At 41.8% G+C, this 17,958-nt stretch overlaps 1 protein-coding gene across 1 annotated transcript; it reads right to left on the bottom strand.

Moving 5' to 3' along the window:
• Nucleotides 1-205: 205 nt before the first annotated feature.
• On the bottom strand, nucleotides 206-12,909 carry LOC122926370 (N-formyl peptide receptor 3-like). The gene is made up of 3 exons (XM_044277744.1): nucleotides 12,808-12,909; nucleotides 10,399-10,950; nucleotides 206-1,201 (listed from the first exon to the last, which is right to left on the bottom strand). Exons 1-3 carry the CDS (start codon nucleotides 12,907-12,909, stop codon nucleotides 206-208), a joined length of 1,650 nt encoding a protein of 549 aa, XP_044133679.1.
• Between the last annotated feature and the right edge of the window lie 5,049 nt (nucleotides 12,910-17,958).

Here is a 17,958-nt window from a genome sequence, read left to right on the forward strand (position 1 = left end):
CAGAGAAACAGTAGTATTACATACATGCTTTAGAAAGATGGTCTATCTAATAACATGGGCACCCCAATCTATGACATCTATATGCACTAACATGACAGAAGGACAGTTTGCTTTATGAGACATATGGATTAAACAGTCATGGCATGCTTACATCAATTGATGTTAACATAAACCCAGAGGAGCTGCGATGTTTATGTCTCCTGAACTACAGCTTGTTCATGTCTTCTCTGAAGGCCATCTCAAACATAGCCTGGAGAGAGCCACAGAAGTTTTGTTTGAAATCCCGACCAATGAAGACATAGAGAATGGGGTTAATACAACAATTCAAATACATCAAGTCTAAAGTAATGACATATCCAATCTTATTGGCTGAATTGTCATTTCCAGGATGAAATAAATTAATAAGGAGAAACACATAATAAGGGAACCAACAAACGAAGAAAGCGATGACCACGGCTATGATGACCTTAAAAGGCTTGGAAGATTTGATGATTCTTTTATCTTTGATACGCAAGAAAATGACTGTGTAAGATGAGACGATAACAATGAAAGGAACAATGATGAAAAAGAAAAATTTGGAGATATGTATCCAGATAATATCAGAGTTTATAAAACAGCAATAGATCTTTTCTGTATTATTTGTAGCAACTGTATCTCCGAAGATGTAAGAAGGTAAAGCTGAGGCAATAGAAACAATCCAAATGATCAGGACTACAATCAGAGCCAGTGTTCTTGTCCGGTGGTTGTGACACCATACCGGATATGTGACACACAAACAACGGTCTACACTGATGACTGTAAGCTGGAGGACACTGATGGCCATACTGAGAAACAAAAGAAACCAGATAAACTTACACATGAACTTACTGAACGGCCAGTGATTATCAAGGGCTACACTTGTAATAGGGAAGAGTAGAAGCAATGCAAAAGTAAAATCAGTTATAGAAAGATTTAGGAACCACACCACATTGACTGTCTTCTCCATCCTGAAGAGGCTGAACCAGATGACCAGACCATTTCCTGTGGTTCCCACTAAACAAACCACTGAATAGACCACTAGCTGGAATATTTGCAGGTGTGTTCTGCATTTGAAAGAGTTTGCCAATGTGTCATTATCATAATGCATTTCAGTGCTGCTTTTAACAATTGGGTTACTAATGGTCCCATTCATCATCATTGTAGGTCCAGTTAAGATATTTATCTGAAAAGAAAGAAAATGCGTTAGAAATGAAATAAATAAGTGAAATAAATGCCATGGAACACAACAAAGACCTAATAGTCGAGGAACATAATGAAATGATGGTTCTATATTTGGGACTCTGCCTGTTTATAGTATTAGTCCTAAACAATAGTGGATGATGTAGAGATGGTCATGATAGATTTGGTTTTCATCTTGAAGAAAACATCTTAAAGGGTCCACCTTAAAGCATATACTGTCACAAGCTGCTAGGAAGCCACTATTAGAACAGGCAGTACTGGCCACCTGTGGTGCATGGAACAATAATTTCTCTTGGTTAGGGTTATGTTGCAGGTCCCTACACATTGGGAGCAGCCTTGTGATCCCAGGGTCAGATCCCACCAATTAAAATGTTATGGCATATTTTAGAGTCATCCCATGATGTTCCAACCTGGAAATAGGCTTTCAGGGGAGATAGGGTAAGAATAAGAACGCAATGGAAGAAGAATATAAGGTCAGAGAGAGATGAGAATATAATATATCAGTAGAGATGAGCAAAGTCACAAAGAAATTTGCTTATTGACGAATGACTTTGTCACAAAGCACATTTCTTTGTATTTAGTAGGCGCAACGACGGGGAGCGGTGATGGCACTGACCCCCATCACTGAACCTCTTAGATGCTGCAATAATTACTGATCGTGGCATCAGAGATTAATATTGAGGGCTTTTTACCCAGGTGTTAATTGGGTAAAAAAATAAAAATACTTTATCCACTTGATCATGTAGTATGCTGGGATGTGTGGCACAAAATGAACAGCTTTTAAAAAAAACTCTGCAATGCCCTGCACTTCATGTCTAGTCTACCATCCAAAGAACAGTTGATATGCGAACTGCGGTCTGTTAAGAGTTTTACTTACATATTGTGTCATGCAAATAATGTTTTATATTTTTTTTAAAAGCTTTAGAAAAATGTAAAATAAAATAAGAATTTAAAGTAAAAAAAAAAAAAATATTTACCACTCATAAAATGGGTTTTCCAGGATTACTATGGATTATCACAGATGCTCATGTAGTCCTTTACTTCACATATATCTTCCTTCCTTTTTCAATTTAGACTCTCCTGACCTGTTTTCACCATGTCATCAATCCTGTATGTACAGTATCCAGACAAACCCATAATGCATTCTCCTTTCTCTTCCACAGCTCCAGCACCAACCCTAACAACATCCAACTAGCTACAGAGCTGCCCATAATTATTCATACCTCTGGCAAATTTTGACTTAAAGTTACTTTTATTCAACCAGCAAGTAATTTTTTGACGGGAAATGACATAGGTGTCTCCCAAAAGATAATAAGATGATGTACAAGAGGCATTATTGTGGAAAAAAAACATTTCTCAGCTTTTTAATTTACATTTAAGCAAAAAATTATTCATACCCTTCTCAATAATCAATAGAAAAGCCTTTATTGGCTATTACAGCAATCAAACGCTTCCTATAATTGAAGACCAGCTTTTTGCATGTCTCCACAGGTATTTTTACCCATTCATCTTTAGCAATGAACTCCAAATCTTTCAGGTTGGAGGATCTTCTTGCCTGTTCTTTAGCTCCCTCCACAGATTCTCAATTGGATTCAAATCTGGACTCTGGCTGGGCCACTCCAAAACGTTAATGTTCTTGTCTGCTAACCATTTCTTCACCACTTTTGCTGTGTGTTTTGGGTCGCTGTCATGCTGAAATGTCCACTGGTGCCCAAGGCCAAGTTTCTCTGCAGACTGCCTGATGTTGTCATTGAGAATCCTCATGTATTGCTCTTTTTTCATGGTGCCGTTTACTGTGATTAGGTTCCCTGGTCCATTGGCTGAAAAACACCCCCAAAGCATTAGGTTTCCACCACCATGTTTGACAGTGGGGATCGTGTTCTTTGGGTTGAATGCTTCTCCTTTTTTACGCCAAATAAAGGAAACATCATTGTGACCAAACAATTCAATTTTTGTTTCATCTGACCATAACACAGAAGACCAGAAGTCTTCTTCTTTGTCTAGATGAGCTTTTGCAAAGGCCAAGCGAGCTTTTGTGTGCCTTATCTGGAGAAGTGGTGTCCTCCTTGGTCTGCATCCGTGGAACCCAGCAGTGGGCAGTGTCCGTTGGATTGTCTGCCTCGAGACATTGCCACCAGCAAAGCCCAAATTCACCAGGATGGCCTTGGTAGTGATCCTTGGATTCTTTTTCACCTCTCTAACTATACTCCTGGCCAGCACAGGTGTCACTTTTGGCTTCCAACCACGTCCTCTGAGATTTTCCACAGTGCAGAACATCTTGTATTTTTTAATAATACTTTGCACTGTAGCCACTGGAACTTGAAAACATTTAGAAATGGCCTTGTAGCCCTTTCCTGACTTGTGAGCGGCAACAATGTGCAGTCGCAGGTCCTCACTGAGCTCTTTTGTCTTAGCCATGACTGTCCACAAACCAACTGCAGAGAGCTGCTGTTTTTCACCTGTTGAGTTGATTAAAACAGTTGTTCCCAATTAATCAGGTTAATTAGGATGCTTTAGAACAGCTTGGACTATTTGGAATGGTATAGAACTTTGGATTTTCCCACTGTAACGGACCGTTTCAGCAGACAAGGGGTTAAAATCCATTTAGGCGATATGCCCCTTTCAGAGAGACAGGCACAGCTACTGCAGAACACCAACCTCCCGAACTGGATACAAAATAGCACTCCAAACTGGAACCTCGCAAATAGCTGTCGGCAGACGAACAGGAAAAGCGTACAGTCAGCTTACACTCCTGGCAATCAGTCTCCAACAGCATACAGGGAATCCCCCCAATGACGAGACAAGGCCCCGTGTTGAGGGTCAGGAGTGCTCTGATGTGCTGGCACACCCAGCCTGGTTTTTATTACAGTTTTGCAAATACAGAACAGATACAACACATCCCCACAATGCATCATGGTTTCCTCCTCTCTGTCCCAGAGACAACCAAAGGCAATCCAATTATCTCTCAGGACAAAGGGAGATCACCAATACACATGTGGAGACAAATGGACAGACATCACCATTTAAACACACAATGGCACACCCCCACAGCAAACACAGACATTTAACATATCCCCAGATAGCTCAAGTCTGAGTGCATATCATTAGGTGAATGGCACTCAGAATACACGAATACAATAATATTAGCTATCTGGGTGCCCTCACATAACATACAATTTAACCGAACGCATAATAACATAAAATACAATTCTACAGACAGATTTAAAGGGACTCTGTCACCACTTTCTAACCCCCACTTTTTTAACTATCGTTTTATTCATGGTGCCCTTCTGATTACACTTGTCATCTTATATGTTAGATCTGCGGTGCCGTTTAGGTAAAAAATCGATTTATATCACCTGTCAATCAGCTAGATAAGGTGCCCAGGGCGTTCCTCTCCTCTTGAATCTGCCGCCTGCCGCCGCCGCCGTTGGTGCCCAGCTCCTCCCCCGGTCTCGTCAGCGCTGCCTCCGGCTCTCCCTCAATGCCCCCTCCTTTTTTTCGGAAATCTCGCGTGTGCGCACAGGCCTGCGCCCGTGCGTACGCATCCTTTTCTCGCGCATGCGCATAACGCGAACTTAGAGCGATGATGCCGAAAGGATGCGTACGCACGGGCGAGATTTCCGAAAAAAAGGAGGGGGCATTGAGGGAGAGCCGGAGGCGGATCTGTGTTGTTTGAGGCAGCGCTGACGAGACCGGGGGAGGAGCTGGGCACCAACGGCGGCGGCGGCAGGCGGCAGATTCAAGAGGAGAGGAACGCCCTGGGCACCTTATCTAGCTGATTGACAGGTGATATAAATCGATTTTTTACCTAAACGGCACCGCAGATCTAACATATAAGATAACAACTGTAATCAGAAGGGCACCATGAATAAAACGATAGTTAAAAAAGTGGGGGTTAGAAAGTGGTGACAGAGTCCCTTTAAGCTGTGCGGCCGGTCTGTTTTCTCCTTTAAAGTTACTATGGGCCATAATCCTGAGGCAAGAGGCTTTTAAACAGCCCCCTCCAAAACCCAGTGGCGAGGTTGGTTTTGCCACACATCTCCCCCCCCCCCCCAGGGAAGACTAACCAGATACCTGACCTCACGCCGGTCGGTACCTGAGTTAGTCTGGCAGCCCACCCACAACCCAATACTGGACCTGTTGAATTTTGGGGCCTGGCTCTGTTCTGTAGGTCCCCAGCTGTTGAGTGTGCATCTGCTACTCCTTGCTTTGTGGTTCTCCAGCTTGGAGCTGTAGGTACTTGGTGGGCAGAGGCAGACTGTGCTCTGCCCAGATGCCAGCTCTTCCGCTGGGGTGAGGGGGGTACAAGCCAGTCCTGTAACAAGGTAGTTGGTGGAGCAGAGGCTAGCGGCTCTCTGCCCTGATGCCAGCTCTTCCGCTGGGAAGGGATCAGTGGGTATTGCAGGCTCATCCCCTGCCCCCAGAACTCGGTTGGGAAGTAGCTTGGAAGGGGAGGGCTCGCTTACCTCCTCCTCCTGGTATCCCTGCGGAGATGGCTGGAGATCTGGTTGTTTGAGGGGGAGACCGACTGTCTCCTCTTTGGCTAAACAGCCCTGTTGCTGGGGGACAGGACCGACTGTCCCTACCCCCTGTGCTGTGAGTGCAGAGACCACGGTCCCATCTGCACAGTTGTGGGGCTTACTGTCTCCCCCTGGTGCGTTAAGCTGCCGCTGGGGAATGGAGACTAGGCTCCCAGTTCCCAACAAATCCTGCTGCTGCTGGGGGACAGGACCGACTGTCTCTGCCCCCTGTAACTCCGCCTGCCGCTGGGGAATGGAGACTCGGCTCCCAATTCCCTGTACATCACACGGCCGCTGGGGAATGGAGACTAGGCTCCCAATTCCCCAAAAATCATGCTGCTGCTGGGGGGCAGGAACAACTACCTCTGCCCCCTGTAACTCAGCCTGCTGCTGGGGAGGGAGGCCGCTGCTCTCCCCTCCCTGCACTTCACACTGCCGCTGGGGAATGGAGACTAGGCTCCCAATTCCCAAAAAATCATGCTGCTGCTGGGGGGCAGGAACAACTACCTCTGCCCCCTGTAACTCAGCCTGCTGCTGGGGAGGGAGGCCGCTGCTCTCCCCTCCCTGCACTTCACACTGCTGCTGGGGAATGGAGACTAGGCTCCCAATTCCCAAAAAATAATGCTGCTGCTGGGGTGCAGGAACAACTACCTCTGCCCCCTGTAACTCAGCCTGCCGCTGGGGAGGGAGTCCGCTGCTCTCCCCTCCCTGCACTTCACACTGCCGCTGGGGAATGGAGACTGGGCTCCCACTGTCCCGCAACTGTAACTTCCGATGGAGGTCCACCCAACGTGGCAGCTGACCGTCACCTTCTGCCCGGTATAGTAGGGTCTTGAACACTAGACTCCTCACGAACTTCACATATTTCTCAGCTGTATTGGGTCCGAAGAAGTTCAGCCGCAACCACATCATACGGTCAAATTCCTCCACAGAGTATCTGTACTCCACTGCTGGTTCCATCCTGGTGCTTTTAGGGTCGCTGTACTGAGACATGCGTTGCCCTTAAATTGTAGAATCCACAGAAATGGTGTCTCCTGTAGCTGTCCTTCTGGCTGTAGGAACGATCCCGCTGCTTGCCACCAATGTAACGGACCGTTTCAGCAGACAAGGGGTTAAAATCCGTTTAGGTGATATGCCCCTTTCTGAGAGACAGGCACAGCTACTGCAGAACACCAACCTCCCGAACTGGATACAAAATAGCACTCCAAGCTGGAACCTCGCAAATAGCTGCCGGCAGACGAACAGGAAAAGCGTACAGTCAGCTTACACTCCTGGCAATCAGTCTCCAACAGCATACAGGGAATCCCCCCAATAACGAGACAAGGCTCCTACTTGAGGGTCAGCAGTGGTCTGATGTGCTGGCACACCCAGTCTGGTTTTTATTACAGTTTTGCAAATACAGAACAGATACAACACATCCCCACAATGCATCATGGTTTCCTCCTCTCTGTCCCAGAGACAACCGAAGGCAATCCAATTATCTCTCAGGACAAAGGGAGATCACCAATACACATGTGGAGACAACAGGACAGACATCACCATTTAAACACACAATGGCACACCCCCAGAGAAAACACAGACATTTAACATATCCCCAGATAGCTCAAGTCTGAGTGCATATCATTAGGTGAATGGCACTCAGAATGCACGAATACAATAATATTAGCTATCTGGGTGCCCTCACATAACATACAATTTAACCAAACGCATAATAACATAAAATACAATTCTACAGACAGATTTAAGCTGTGCGGCCGGTCTGTTTTCTCCTTTAAAGTTACTATGGGCCATAATCCTGAGGCAAGAGGCTTTTAAACAGCCCCCTCCAAAACCCAGTGGCGAGGTTGGTTTCGCCACACCCACAGACTGTGACAGTTTGTGAAGGGTATGAATAATTTTGGACTGGACACTTTTTGCTCAAATGTAAATAAAAGCTGAGAAATGTTTTTTTTTTTTCCCCACAATAATGTCTCTTGTACATCGTCTTATTATCTTTTGGGAGACACCCATGAAAAATTGAATTAATGAAAAAGCCAAATCATCTCACAAAAATGGGCCGTCACACAACTTCGTCAACAGACAAATAAAAAATGGCTCTCAAAAAATAGCGACACAGAAACTTGGTTTTTAAAAATCTTTTTATTGTGTAAATGTAGTACATCATAAAAAACATATAAGATTGATGTCTTTGTTATTATACTGACCAGCAGCAGTTAACATGTCATTTTTACTGCATTACGAACGTCTTAAAAATGAAGCGCAAGAAATAATTATGGAAGTTTTTTTTTCTTCATCCGGTTTTCCAAATAATGAAATAAAAAGAACAAAAAATCGATATGTAACTAAAAATAACACCACAAAAGATGCTAACTCATCCCTCAGAAAATAAACCTTTATACAGTCCTGGTTAAAGGTGAAACTTAACTTAGTTTTGTTGTAATCATACTGACCCACAGTATAAAGGTAAATTGTCATTTAACGATAGATTATAGAAAAAAGGTATCCGCTCACCTCTATTCTCTCAGAATAGGTGCTCCAATCCAAAATTTGAGTCACCCCTCAAAATTTCAGATATATGTAGGAAAGAAGTGGATTGGTCACTCTTATATGGAAATACAGGATGTTTTATTTGACATATATGTTTAAAATGAATGATAAAAAGTAATAAAAAGGTATTAAAAAGTACAGTGAAGAATCTTCTATAATCTATTCGGCACAATATTGTATGCTTATTCTCTATCAAGATGGTATGAATTCCTTCAATGATATATTCATTACATAGAGAAAAGCAGCAACGTTGGAATAGGTACTGATAGTGCCAAATGCCTCTCTCTCTATATCCCCACCTGGACTAATACAGTCCTAGGTGTGATAGATTGGCTGTTTTGGTTGGGGAGACAAGTCGGCAAAAGCCGTATTTATCTAGTTGAGTGAGAAATGTACCAAATTAATAAAAATAACCTTACATCCAATATTAAATAAAAAAAAAATAATAATATTAAACCATTAGATGGGCCAGTCTCTGGTAAGAGTGACTGGGTAAGGATTACTCGCTTAGGTGGCTGTAACAGTTCATTCGATTGTTGCTTAGCAAAGTATCTCTTATTGTTGTACCCACTGTTGCCGTCAGGTAAATCGGGACTTAATTTCGAGCCCTTGCTCCATGAAGTCTGCCGTTGTCCCGGCTCTCTCACAGATGATGTTAGTTCAAAATGAGGATCACGGACCTTTCTCTGTTGGCGCTGCTGAATGACGTGTTGTAATCTTCTATTGCTGAATCCAGGGGTTCCTTTTCCTTTGTAGTGCACTTAGGTGGAAAACGGGGTATTCGTCCAAATGTTTGACGCCAGACGCATTTCGGGGAGACGCTTCCCCTTCCTCAGTGGCATACCCCCATTCCTTGGATCAGTACAATGGTGCTGGTCTTTAGCAAAATCCGGACTGAATCCAAAATCGCATCTTTCAAGGTCAATATAAAGTTTTTGGATGTTATTTGCACCCCTGATTTTGGTGCGTTTTTTCTATCATGGTGCGATTTTTTTCCTTTGTAATTTTCTATCCGGGATTTGATCTACCCATCATATTCAGTGCCATTATTTAATGTTTCACATATGTACTGTGATTTTAATCCATTGGTACTATATCATTTATAAAATACACTTTAAATCAATAAATAAATATTTATATGTGCACTCAAGGCTGTTTTCCCAGGCTTTTAATGGAAGGATAGTTTGCCCTCCACTGAGGACCTTTATTGCAAAATCACTTCGCTAAAAACGCACATGCGATTTGGTGCGTTTTCTCTTCCATCATCTCTATATCGTAGGTGGGGTTCATCAGGGATATTTTATATATAGAATCCTCTGTTGTGCGGTATATATACATATAATTTTCATTTATTCTGGGTATCTGTATATAATAGCTGAAAAAAGGGGGTCACGTGTGGGGTAGAGGGTGAGTTGTAGTGCTGGAAAAAACAGCCTGACATACAACTCTGCATCGACACCCACACGGACCGCCCAATTTTAGATGAACCCAAATATTTCTAGTTCCGCATTTAGGCCTCTCGGTAAGAGACTGCCAAATTCGTATATTTTTCTAGATTCTGCCCTTGATAATCTCTCAATCTGGTTGCCCCCCGCCAATGCTTTTCCACCCTCTCCAGTGCCATGAATGAGAGACCTCTAGGGTCTTGGTGGTGTACGTCCTTGAAATGTTTGGACAGCGAATGTTTTTCGTAACCTTTGGTAATATTATTAAGGTGTTCCGCTATCTTAACTTTCAAGACACGTTTGGTTCGCCCAATGTATTGTCTCAGACATGGACACTGGATTAGGTATATAACGTTGGCGGAGTTGCATGTAAGAAAATGCTTGATGGTCATAGTATGTGAATTTTGTGTGGAGGTGACTATTGTTGTTTTTCTTGGGAACTTAGTCTTCCTACAACCTGAACAACTCCCACATCCTTAAAAACCTTTCGATTGAAGCCAGTTTGATGTTCGGCCCCTTTTGATTTTTTCTTTTACTGAGGGGGCTATTTGGATTCCCAAATTAGGAGCCCTTGAGTATGTGATTTTGGGGATTGGAGGCAGAAGCGTCCCTATAATTTTATCCCTATGTAGATGAAGCCAGTGGGATTTTATGATGGATTCTACTTGTTTTGCCTGGTTGTTATAAGGCAGAATAATTCTAAAATACGAGTTATTTTCTTGTCTAGATTCTTGTGTCGGCTTGAAAAAGGTTTTTCTGTCTAACTCTTTTACTTTTACAAGAGCCTCATTAATAATTACATCCGGGTAATTCTTTTCCTTGAACTGGTTACTCATGCCTATGGCTTCCTCCTCAAATTTATCCTCTTCCGTGCAGTTACGCTTGAGTCGGCGAAACTGCCCGAAAGGGATATTTGTTAGCCACCTTGGCAGATGGCAACTTGAGAAAGGAATATATCCATTCTTGGCCGTAGGTTTGTGAAAAGTGTTGCATAGGTATCTATTCTTTCTTCGTGTGATCTCAATGTCAAGGAACTCAACCTTCTCACCTCCAATATTTGAGGTAAATTTCAGGTTGCTCCTATTGTCATTGATCTCACCAATGAATTTATCCAAGTTTTCTTGTGTTCCACCCCAGATATAGAGGATGTCATCTATATATCGCCGCCACAGTACCAGGTCTGCCTCCAGGGTCGGATCGATGTTATTTACCTCCCACTGAGCCAAAAATAAATTGGCATAACTGGGGGCAAACCTGGTACCCATGGCGGTTCCCCTCCTCTGCAGATAAAATTGGTCAGAGAAGAGGAAATAATTATGATGTAGGATGTTGTTCACGCCTTCTAACACATATTCTATTTGGTTTTCTTCCCATGCTGTATTTACAGATTATTTATTCCCTAAGGGCTGAGATACCTTGGTCGTGGTCAATGATAGTATAGAGGGACTGGACGTCCAAGGTAACCATTATCCAATAGTCTTGGGCATCCAGGCCCTCCAAAACGCCCATGATCTCAGTTGTATCACGTATATAGGATTTTATCTTCCTCACTTCTGGTTGAAGTAGAGTGTCTATATACTGTGATAAATTCACCGTTAGGGACCCAATGCCCGAAATGATGGGACGGCCTGGTGGGTCCACAATACTCTTGTGGACCTTTGGTAGGCAATAAAATATAGGTAATCTGCCCGGTATGTCCAAGATTAAATTATACTCTGGTTGTGTTAGAATCTTCTGTTGTAGTCCTTTTTCGCAATATTGGGAAAGGACCCTTTTAAAATCCTCCGTGGGATCTTTTTTTAAAGGGATGTAGGTAGTTTGGTCTGCCAACTGTCTAAGACATTCCTTATTGTATTGGTCTTCCCCCCAAATCACTATTGCACCCCCTTTGTCTGCTGGGCGGATGACTATTTTTGTCATTTTTCTGTAATTCCCTTATAGCTTTAATCTCCCCTTTCGTGAGATTGTTTTTATATGTGTTCTTTATTTTTTATTTCTCTAGGTCTGCCTCCACACTTTTTTGGAATGTGGCCATTTCTGGTCCAATCTCAGTTCTAGGGAATTTCTTTGACTTATTCCTTAATTGTGTGTGAATATATGAATCCTGTGTTTGGTGTTCCATGATGGGTAGATTTTTTATGAAATTTTTTTTTAGGCAAATTTTTCGAATATACATTTCTGGATGCCTAGGTGTCAAATTTATTCAAAGAAAATGATAGTGCAAACTTTAACCCTTTATTCAAAAGTGTAATCTGGGTGGCAGTGAGATTTGTTTCACTCAGATTAATAATATTGTCATTTACATTTAATAGTGATTCCTGTGTTCCCCTCTTTCTCTGTGATCTCCGTGTCTTCCTCTTTTTTGATAATTTTCCCTGTGATGTATTTCTTGTGTGTTCTCTGAATTGTGATTGTTCAGAGGGTCCACTGTCCATGTTTCGTGTCTCCCTAGATCTATTTTTGGACGTGTTTGGTTCCTTTGTTCCTCTGGTGCTCTGTGTCTCAAATTGTATGGTGCTCTGTGTACATAAGGTGTTGTCCTCCTTTGGTCTGTTGATTGGGGCTGTCTTTGTTTTAACCGAGGAGAATGGTGGGGGGGAGTTTGATCTAAAAAAGAATTGTCAGCCAGGGTCTCAAATCTGTTCTGTGTTGGTATATTATACCTCCTTGGCTCTTTCTGTTCACTATGTTTAGGATGGGAATTCTCTCTTACATGTTCCTCCCTATTAGGTCTCCTCTCATCTTTTTTAGTAGTGTGTTTATATTTTTTTTTTTTTTTTGGCTATAATTTCCTGTTCTGTTTTATCCAGACTTTTATGTAGCTTCTCCTGCCACATCTCATACGTCTGGTCTTTTGGGAATTTATCTATCTTTAGTTTTAATTTCATGATTTTATCTGTCAAATTATCCAGTATTGTAGTTCTCACCCATTAAATCCTGTGCTGGGGTTTTGATTAATTGTAGACCCTTAGGGACTTTATTATGGCTCAGATATAGCAGTAGGGAACGTATTTCCAAATCTGTCGTCATTTTTTATGTAGGAGATCCTCTAATTCTCGAAAAGATTCTACTACAGATCTTTCTTCTAAACTACTGGGATTCCCTCCTTCCATATCCTCAAAGCTATAGGTTTCAGCCTTGAGTTGCTTTGTCTCCATATAGTTCCATATATCCATGGTAAGAGTAGAGGGAGCTGGATCTCAGGTGGGTGATTTGAATTAACGATAGATTATAGAAAAAAGGGATCCGCTCACCTCTATTCTCTCAGGATAGGTGCTCCAGTCCAAAATTTGAGTCACCCCTCAAAATTTCAGATATATGTAGGAAAGAAGTGGATTGGTCACTCTTATATGGAAATACAGGATGTTTTATTTGACATATATATTTAAAATGAATGATAAAAAGTAATAAAAAGGTATTAAAAAGTACAGTGAAGAATCTTCTATAATCTATTTGGCACAATATTGTATGCTTATTCTCTATCAAGATGGTACGAATTCTTTCAATGATATATTCATTACATAGAGAAAAGCAGCAACGTTGGAATAGGTACTGATAGTGCCAAATGCCTCTCTCTCTATATCCCCACCTGGACTAATACAGTCCTAGGTGTGATAGATTGGCTGTTTTGGTTGAGGAGACAAGTCGGCACAAGCAGTATTTATCTAGTTGAGTGATAAATGTACCAAATTGATAAAAAATAACCTAACATCCAATATTCAATTGAAAAAAAAAATATATTAAACCATTAGGTGGGCCAGTCTCTGGGTATTGAGTCTTTTCTTTATATCTACACAGGTCTGTCCAGGCGTCTGTGTCAAAGAAGGACTCCAACTCTTTGAAAACAGGTAATAAATTGTATCAGCTTTCCAGCTGCCGGTTGTCCCAATATACTAGCATACAGCTAAATTACAGCAAGGATCCTTCGCTTAGGTGACGGATGCAGTTTGTTTGTATCAAACGTCTATATCAGAAGAAGAGCTTCAGCCGCCGCAGGCTGATACTAGGTTGCATCCTACTGCTAGCTATTGTAGCAGATTCGTATGTGACTGCGGTAAGGATTACTCGCTTAGGTGGCTGTAACAGTTCATTCGATTGTTGCTTAGCAAAGTATCTCTTATTGTTGTACCCACTGTTGTGGGCTTTCCTTTGCTTGCGCCGTCAGGTAAATCGGGACTTAATTTCGAGCCCTTGCTCCGTGGAGTCTGCCGGCATCCCGGCTGTGAAGCCGCTCGCGTCCCACGTGTCTCTCACAGATGATGTTAGTTCAAAGTGAGGATCACGGACCTTTCTCTGTTGGCGCTGCTGAATGACGTGTTGTAATCTTCTATTGCTGAATCCAGGGGTTCCTTTTCCTTTGTAGGGCACTTAGGTGGAAAACGGGGTATTCGTCCAAATGTTTGACACCAGACGCGTTTCGGGGAGACGCTTCGCCTTCCTCAGTGGCATACCCCCATTCCTTGGATCAGTACAATTTATACCGCTGCTGGTCTTTAGCAAAATCTGGACTGGATCCAAAATCGCATCTTTCAAGGTCAATATAAAGTTTTTGGATGTTATTTGCACCCCTGATTTTGGTGCGTTTTTTCTATCATGGTGCGATTTTTTTCCTTTGTAATTTTCTATCCGGGATTTGATCTACCCATCATATTCAGTGCCATTATTTATTGTTTCACATATCTACTGTGATTTTAATCCATTGGTACTATATCATTTATAAAATAAACTTTAAAACAATAAATAAATATTTATATGTGCACTCAAGGCTGTTTTCCCAGGCTTTTAATGGAAGGATAGTTTACCCTCCACTGAGGACCTTTATTGCAAAATCACTTCGCTAAAAACGCACATGCGATTTTATTGCGTTTTTTCAGATTTGGTGCGTTTTCTCTCCCATCATATCTATATCGTAGGTAAGGTTCATCAGGGATATTTTATATATAGAATCCTCTGTTGTGCGGTATATATACATATCATTTTCATTTATTATGGGTATCTGTATATAATAGATTAAAAAAGGGTGGCACGTGTGGGGTAGAGGGAGAGTTGTAGTGCCAATTTATTTTTGGCTCAGTGGGAGGTAAATAACATCGATCTGACCCTGGGGGCAGACCTGGTCCTGTGGCGGTGATATATAGATGACATCCTCTTCATCTGGGGTGGAACACAAGAAAACTTGGATAAATTCATTGGTGAGATCAATGACAATAGGAGCAACCTGAAATTTACCTCAAATATTGGAGGTGAGAAGGTTGAGTTCCTTGACATTGAGATCACACGAAGAAAGAATAGATACCTATGCAACACTTTTCACAAACCTACGGCCAAGAATGGATATATTCCTTTCTCAAGTTGCCATCTGCCAAGGTAGCTAACAAATATCCCTTTCGGGCAGTTTCGCCGACTCAAGCGTAACTGCACGGAAGAGGATAAATTTGAGGAGGAAGCCATAGGCATGAGTAACCAGTTCAAGGAAAAGAATTACCCGGATGTAATTATTAATGAGGCTCTTGTAAAAGTAAAAGAGTTAGACAGAAAAACCTTTTTCGAGCCGACACAAAAATCTAGACAAGAAAATAACTCGTATTTTAGAATCATTCTGCCTTATAACACCCAGGCAAAACAAGTAGAATCCATCATAAAATCCCACTGGCTTCATCTACATAGGGATAAAATTATAGGGACACTTCTGCCTCCAATCCCCAAAATCACATACTCAAGGGCTCCCAATTTGGGAATCCAAATAGCCCCCTCAGTAAAAGAAAAAATCAAAAGGGGCCGAACATCAAACTGGCTTCAATCGAAAGGTTTTTACAGATGTGGGAGTTGTTCAGGTTGTAGGAAGACTAAGTTCCCAAGAAAAACAACAATAGTCACCTCCACACAAAATTCACATACTATGACCATCAAGCATTTTCTTACATGCAACTCCGCCAACGTTATATACCTAATCCAGTGTTTATAGAGACAATACATTGGGCGAACCAAACGTGCCTTGAAAGTTAGGATAGCGGAACACCTTAATAATATTACCAAAGGTTACGAAAAACATTCGCTGTCCAAACATTTCAAGGACGTACGCCACCAAGACCCTAGAGGTCTCTCATTCATGGCACTGGAGAGGGTGGAAAAGCATTGGCGGGGGGGGCAACCAGATTGAGAGATTATCAAGGGCAGAATCTAGAAAAATATACGAATTTGGCTGTCTCTTACCGAGAGGCCTAAATGCGGAACTAGAAATATTTGGGTTCATCTAAAATTGGGCGGTCCGTGTGGGTGTCGATGCAGAGTTGTATGTCAGGCTGTTTTTTCCAGCACTACAACTCTCCCTCTAGCCCCCACGTGATCCCCTTTTTTCATCTATTATATACAGATACCCAGAATAAATGAAAATGATATGTATATATACCGCACAACAGAGGATTCTATATATAAAATATCCCTGATGAACCTTACCTACGATATAGACATGATGGGAGAGAAAACGCACCAAATCTGAAAAAAACGCAATAAAATCGCATCTGCGTTTTTAGCGAAGTGATTTTGCAATAAAGGTCCTCAGTGGAGGGCAAACTATCCTTCCATTAAAAGCCTGGGAAAACAGCCTTGAGTGCACATATAAATATTTATTTATTGTTTAAAATGTATTTTATAAATGATATAGTACCAATGGATTAAAATCACAGTAGATATGTGAAACAATAAATAATGGCACTGAATATGATGGGTAGATCAAATCCCGGATAGAAAATTACAAAGGAAAAAAATCGCACCATGATAGAAAAAACGCACCAAAATCAGGGGTGCAAATAACATCCAAAAACTTTATATTGACCTTGAAAGATGCGATTTTGGATCCAGTCCGGATTTTGCTAAAAACCAGCACCGGTATAAATTGTACTGATCCAAGGAATGGGGGTATGCCACTGAGGAAGGGGAAGCGTCTCCCCGAAATGCATCTGGCGTCAAACATTTGGACGAATACCCCGTTTTCTACCTAAGTGCACTACAAAGGAAAAGGAACCCCTGGATTCAGCAATAGAAGATTACAACACGTCATTCAGCAGCGCCAACAGAGAAAGGTCCGTGATCCTCACTTTGAACTAACATCATCTGTGAGAGACACGCGGGACGCGAGCGGCTTCACAGCCGGGATGCCGGCAGACTCCACGGAGCAAGGGCTCGAAATTAAGTCCCGATTTACCTCACGGCGCAAGCAAAGGTAAGACCACAACAGTGGGTACAACAATAAGAGATACTTTGCTAAGCAACAATCGAATAAACTGTTACAGCCACCTAAGCGAGTAATCCTTACCGCAGTCACATACGAATCTGCTACAATAGCTAGCAGTAGGATGCAACCTAGTATCAGCCTGCGGCGGCTGAAGCTCTTCTTCTGATATAGACGTTTGATACAAACAAACTGCATCCGTCACCTAAGCGAAGGATCCTTGCTGTAATTTAGCTGTATGCTAGTATATTGGGACAACTAGTAGCTGGAAAGCTGATACAATTCATCACCTGTTTGCAAAGAGTTGGAGTCCTTCTTTGACACAGACGCCTGGATAGACCTGTGTAGATATAAGAAAAGACTCAATATCCCAGAGACTGGTCCACCTAATGGTCTAATATATATTTTTTAAATTGAATATTGGATGTAAGGTCATTTTTATCAATTTGGTACATTCTGTCACTCAACTAGATAGATACTGCCTGTACCAACTTGTCTCTCCAACCAAAATAGCCAATCTATCACACCTAGGACTGCACTAGTCCAGGTGGGGATATAGAGAGAGAGGCATCTGGCACTATCAGTACCTATTCCAACGTTGCTGCTTTTCTCTATGCAATGAACTATCATTGAAAGAATTCATACATCTTGATAGAGAATAAGCATACGAATATTGTGCTGAATAGATTATAGAAGATTCTTCACTGTACTTTTTAACACGTTTTATTACTTTTTATCATTCATTTTAAATATATATGTCAAATAAAACATCCTGTATTTCCATATAAGAGTGACCAATCCACTTCTTTCCTACAAATTGTCATTTAAAACACACAATGGACGCCACAAAATGGAACTGGAAGGACAATGGCAGAATATATATATATAATGCCCTGATGCACCCTATCCTGCATATTTTTTATACCAAATTCAAAATTTTTATTTAACAGTAATTTATGATCTCCTATGGGGTTTTGGCATATTAGTGAGAAGT

Source organism: Bufo gargarizans, chromosome 2 (genome assembly GCF_014858855.1).
Source record: "Bufo gargarizans isolate SCDJY-AF-19 chromosome 2, ASM1485885v1, whole genome shotgun sequence".
NCBI lineage: Eukaryota > Metazoa > Chordata > Amphibia > Anura > Bufonidae > Bufo > Bufo gargarizans.

What these genes read in the sequence shown, in the direction of transcription:
- LOC122926370 (XM_044277744.1), bottom strand. Translation starts at nt 12,909, where the DNA reads ATGGATATATGGAACTATATGGAGACAAAGCAACTCAAGGCTGAAACC. An exon ending in GTAGTTTAGAAGAAAGATCT is followed by an intron (nt 10,951 to 12,807) that starts GTAGTAGAATCT and finishes TTTTTGGCTCAG; the next exon opens with TGGGAGGTAAATAACATCGA. An exon ending in ATAACAACCAGGCAAAACAA is followed by an intron (nt 1,202 to 10,398) that starts GTAGAATCCATC and finishes CTTTCTTTTCAG; the next exon opens with ATAAATATCTTAACTGGACC.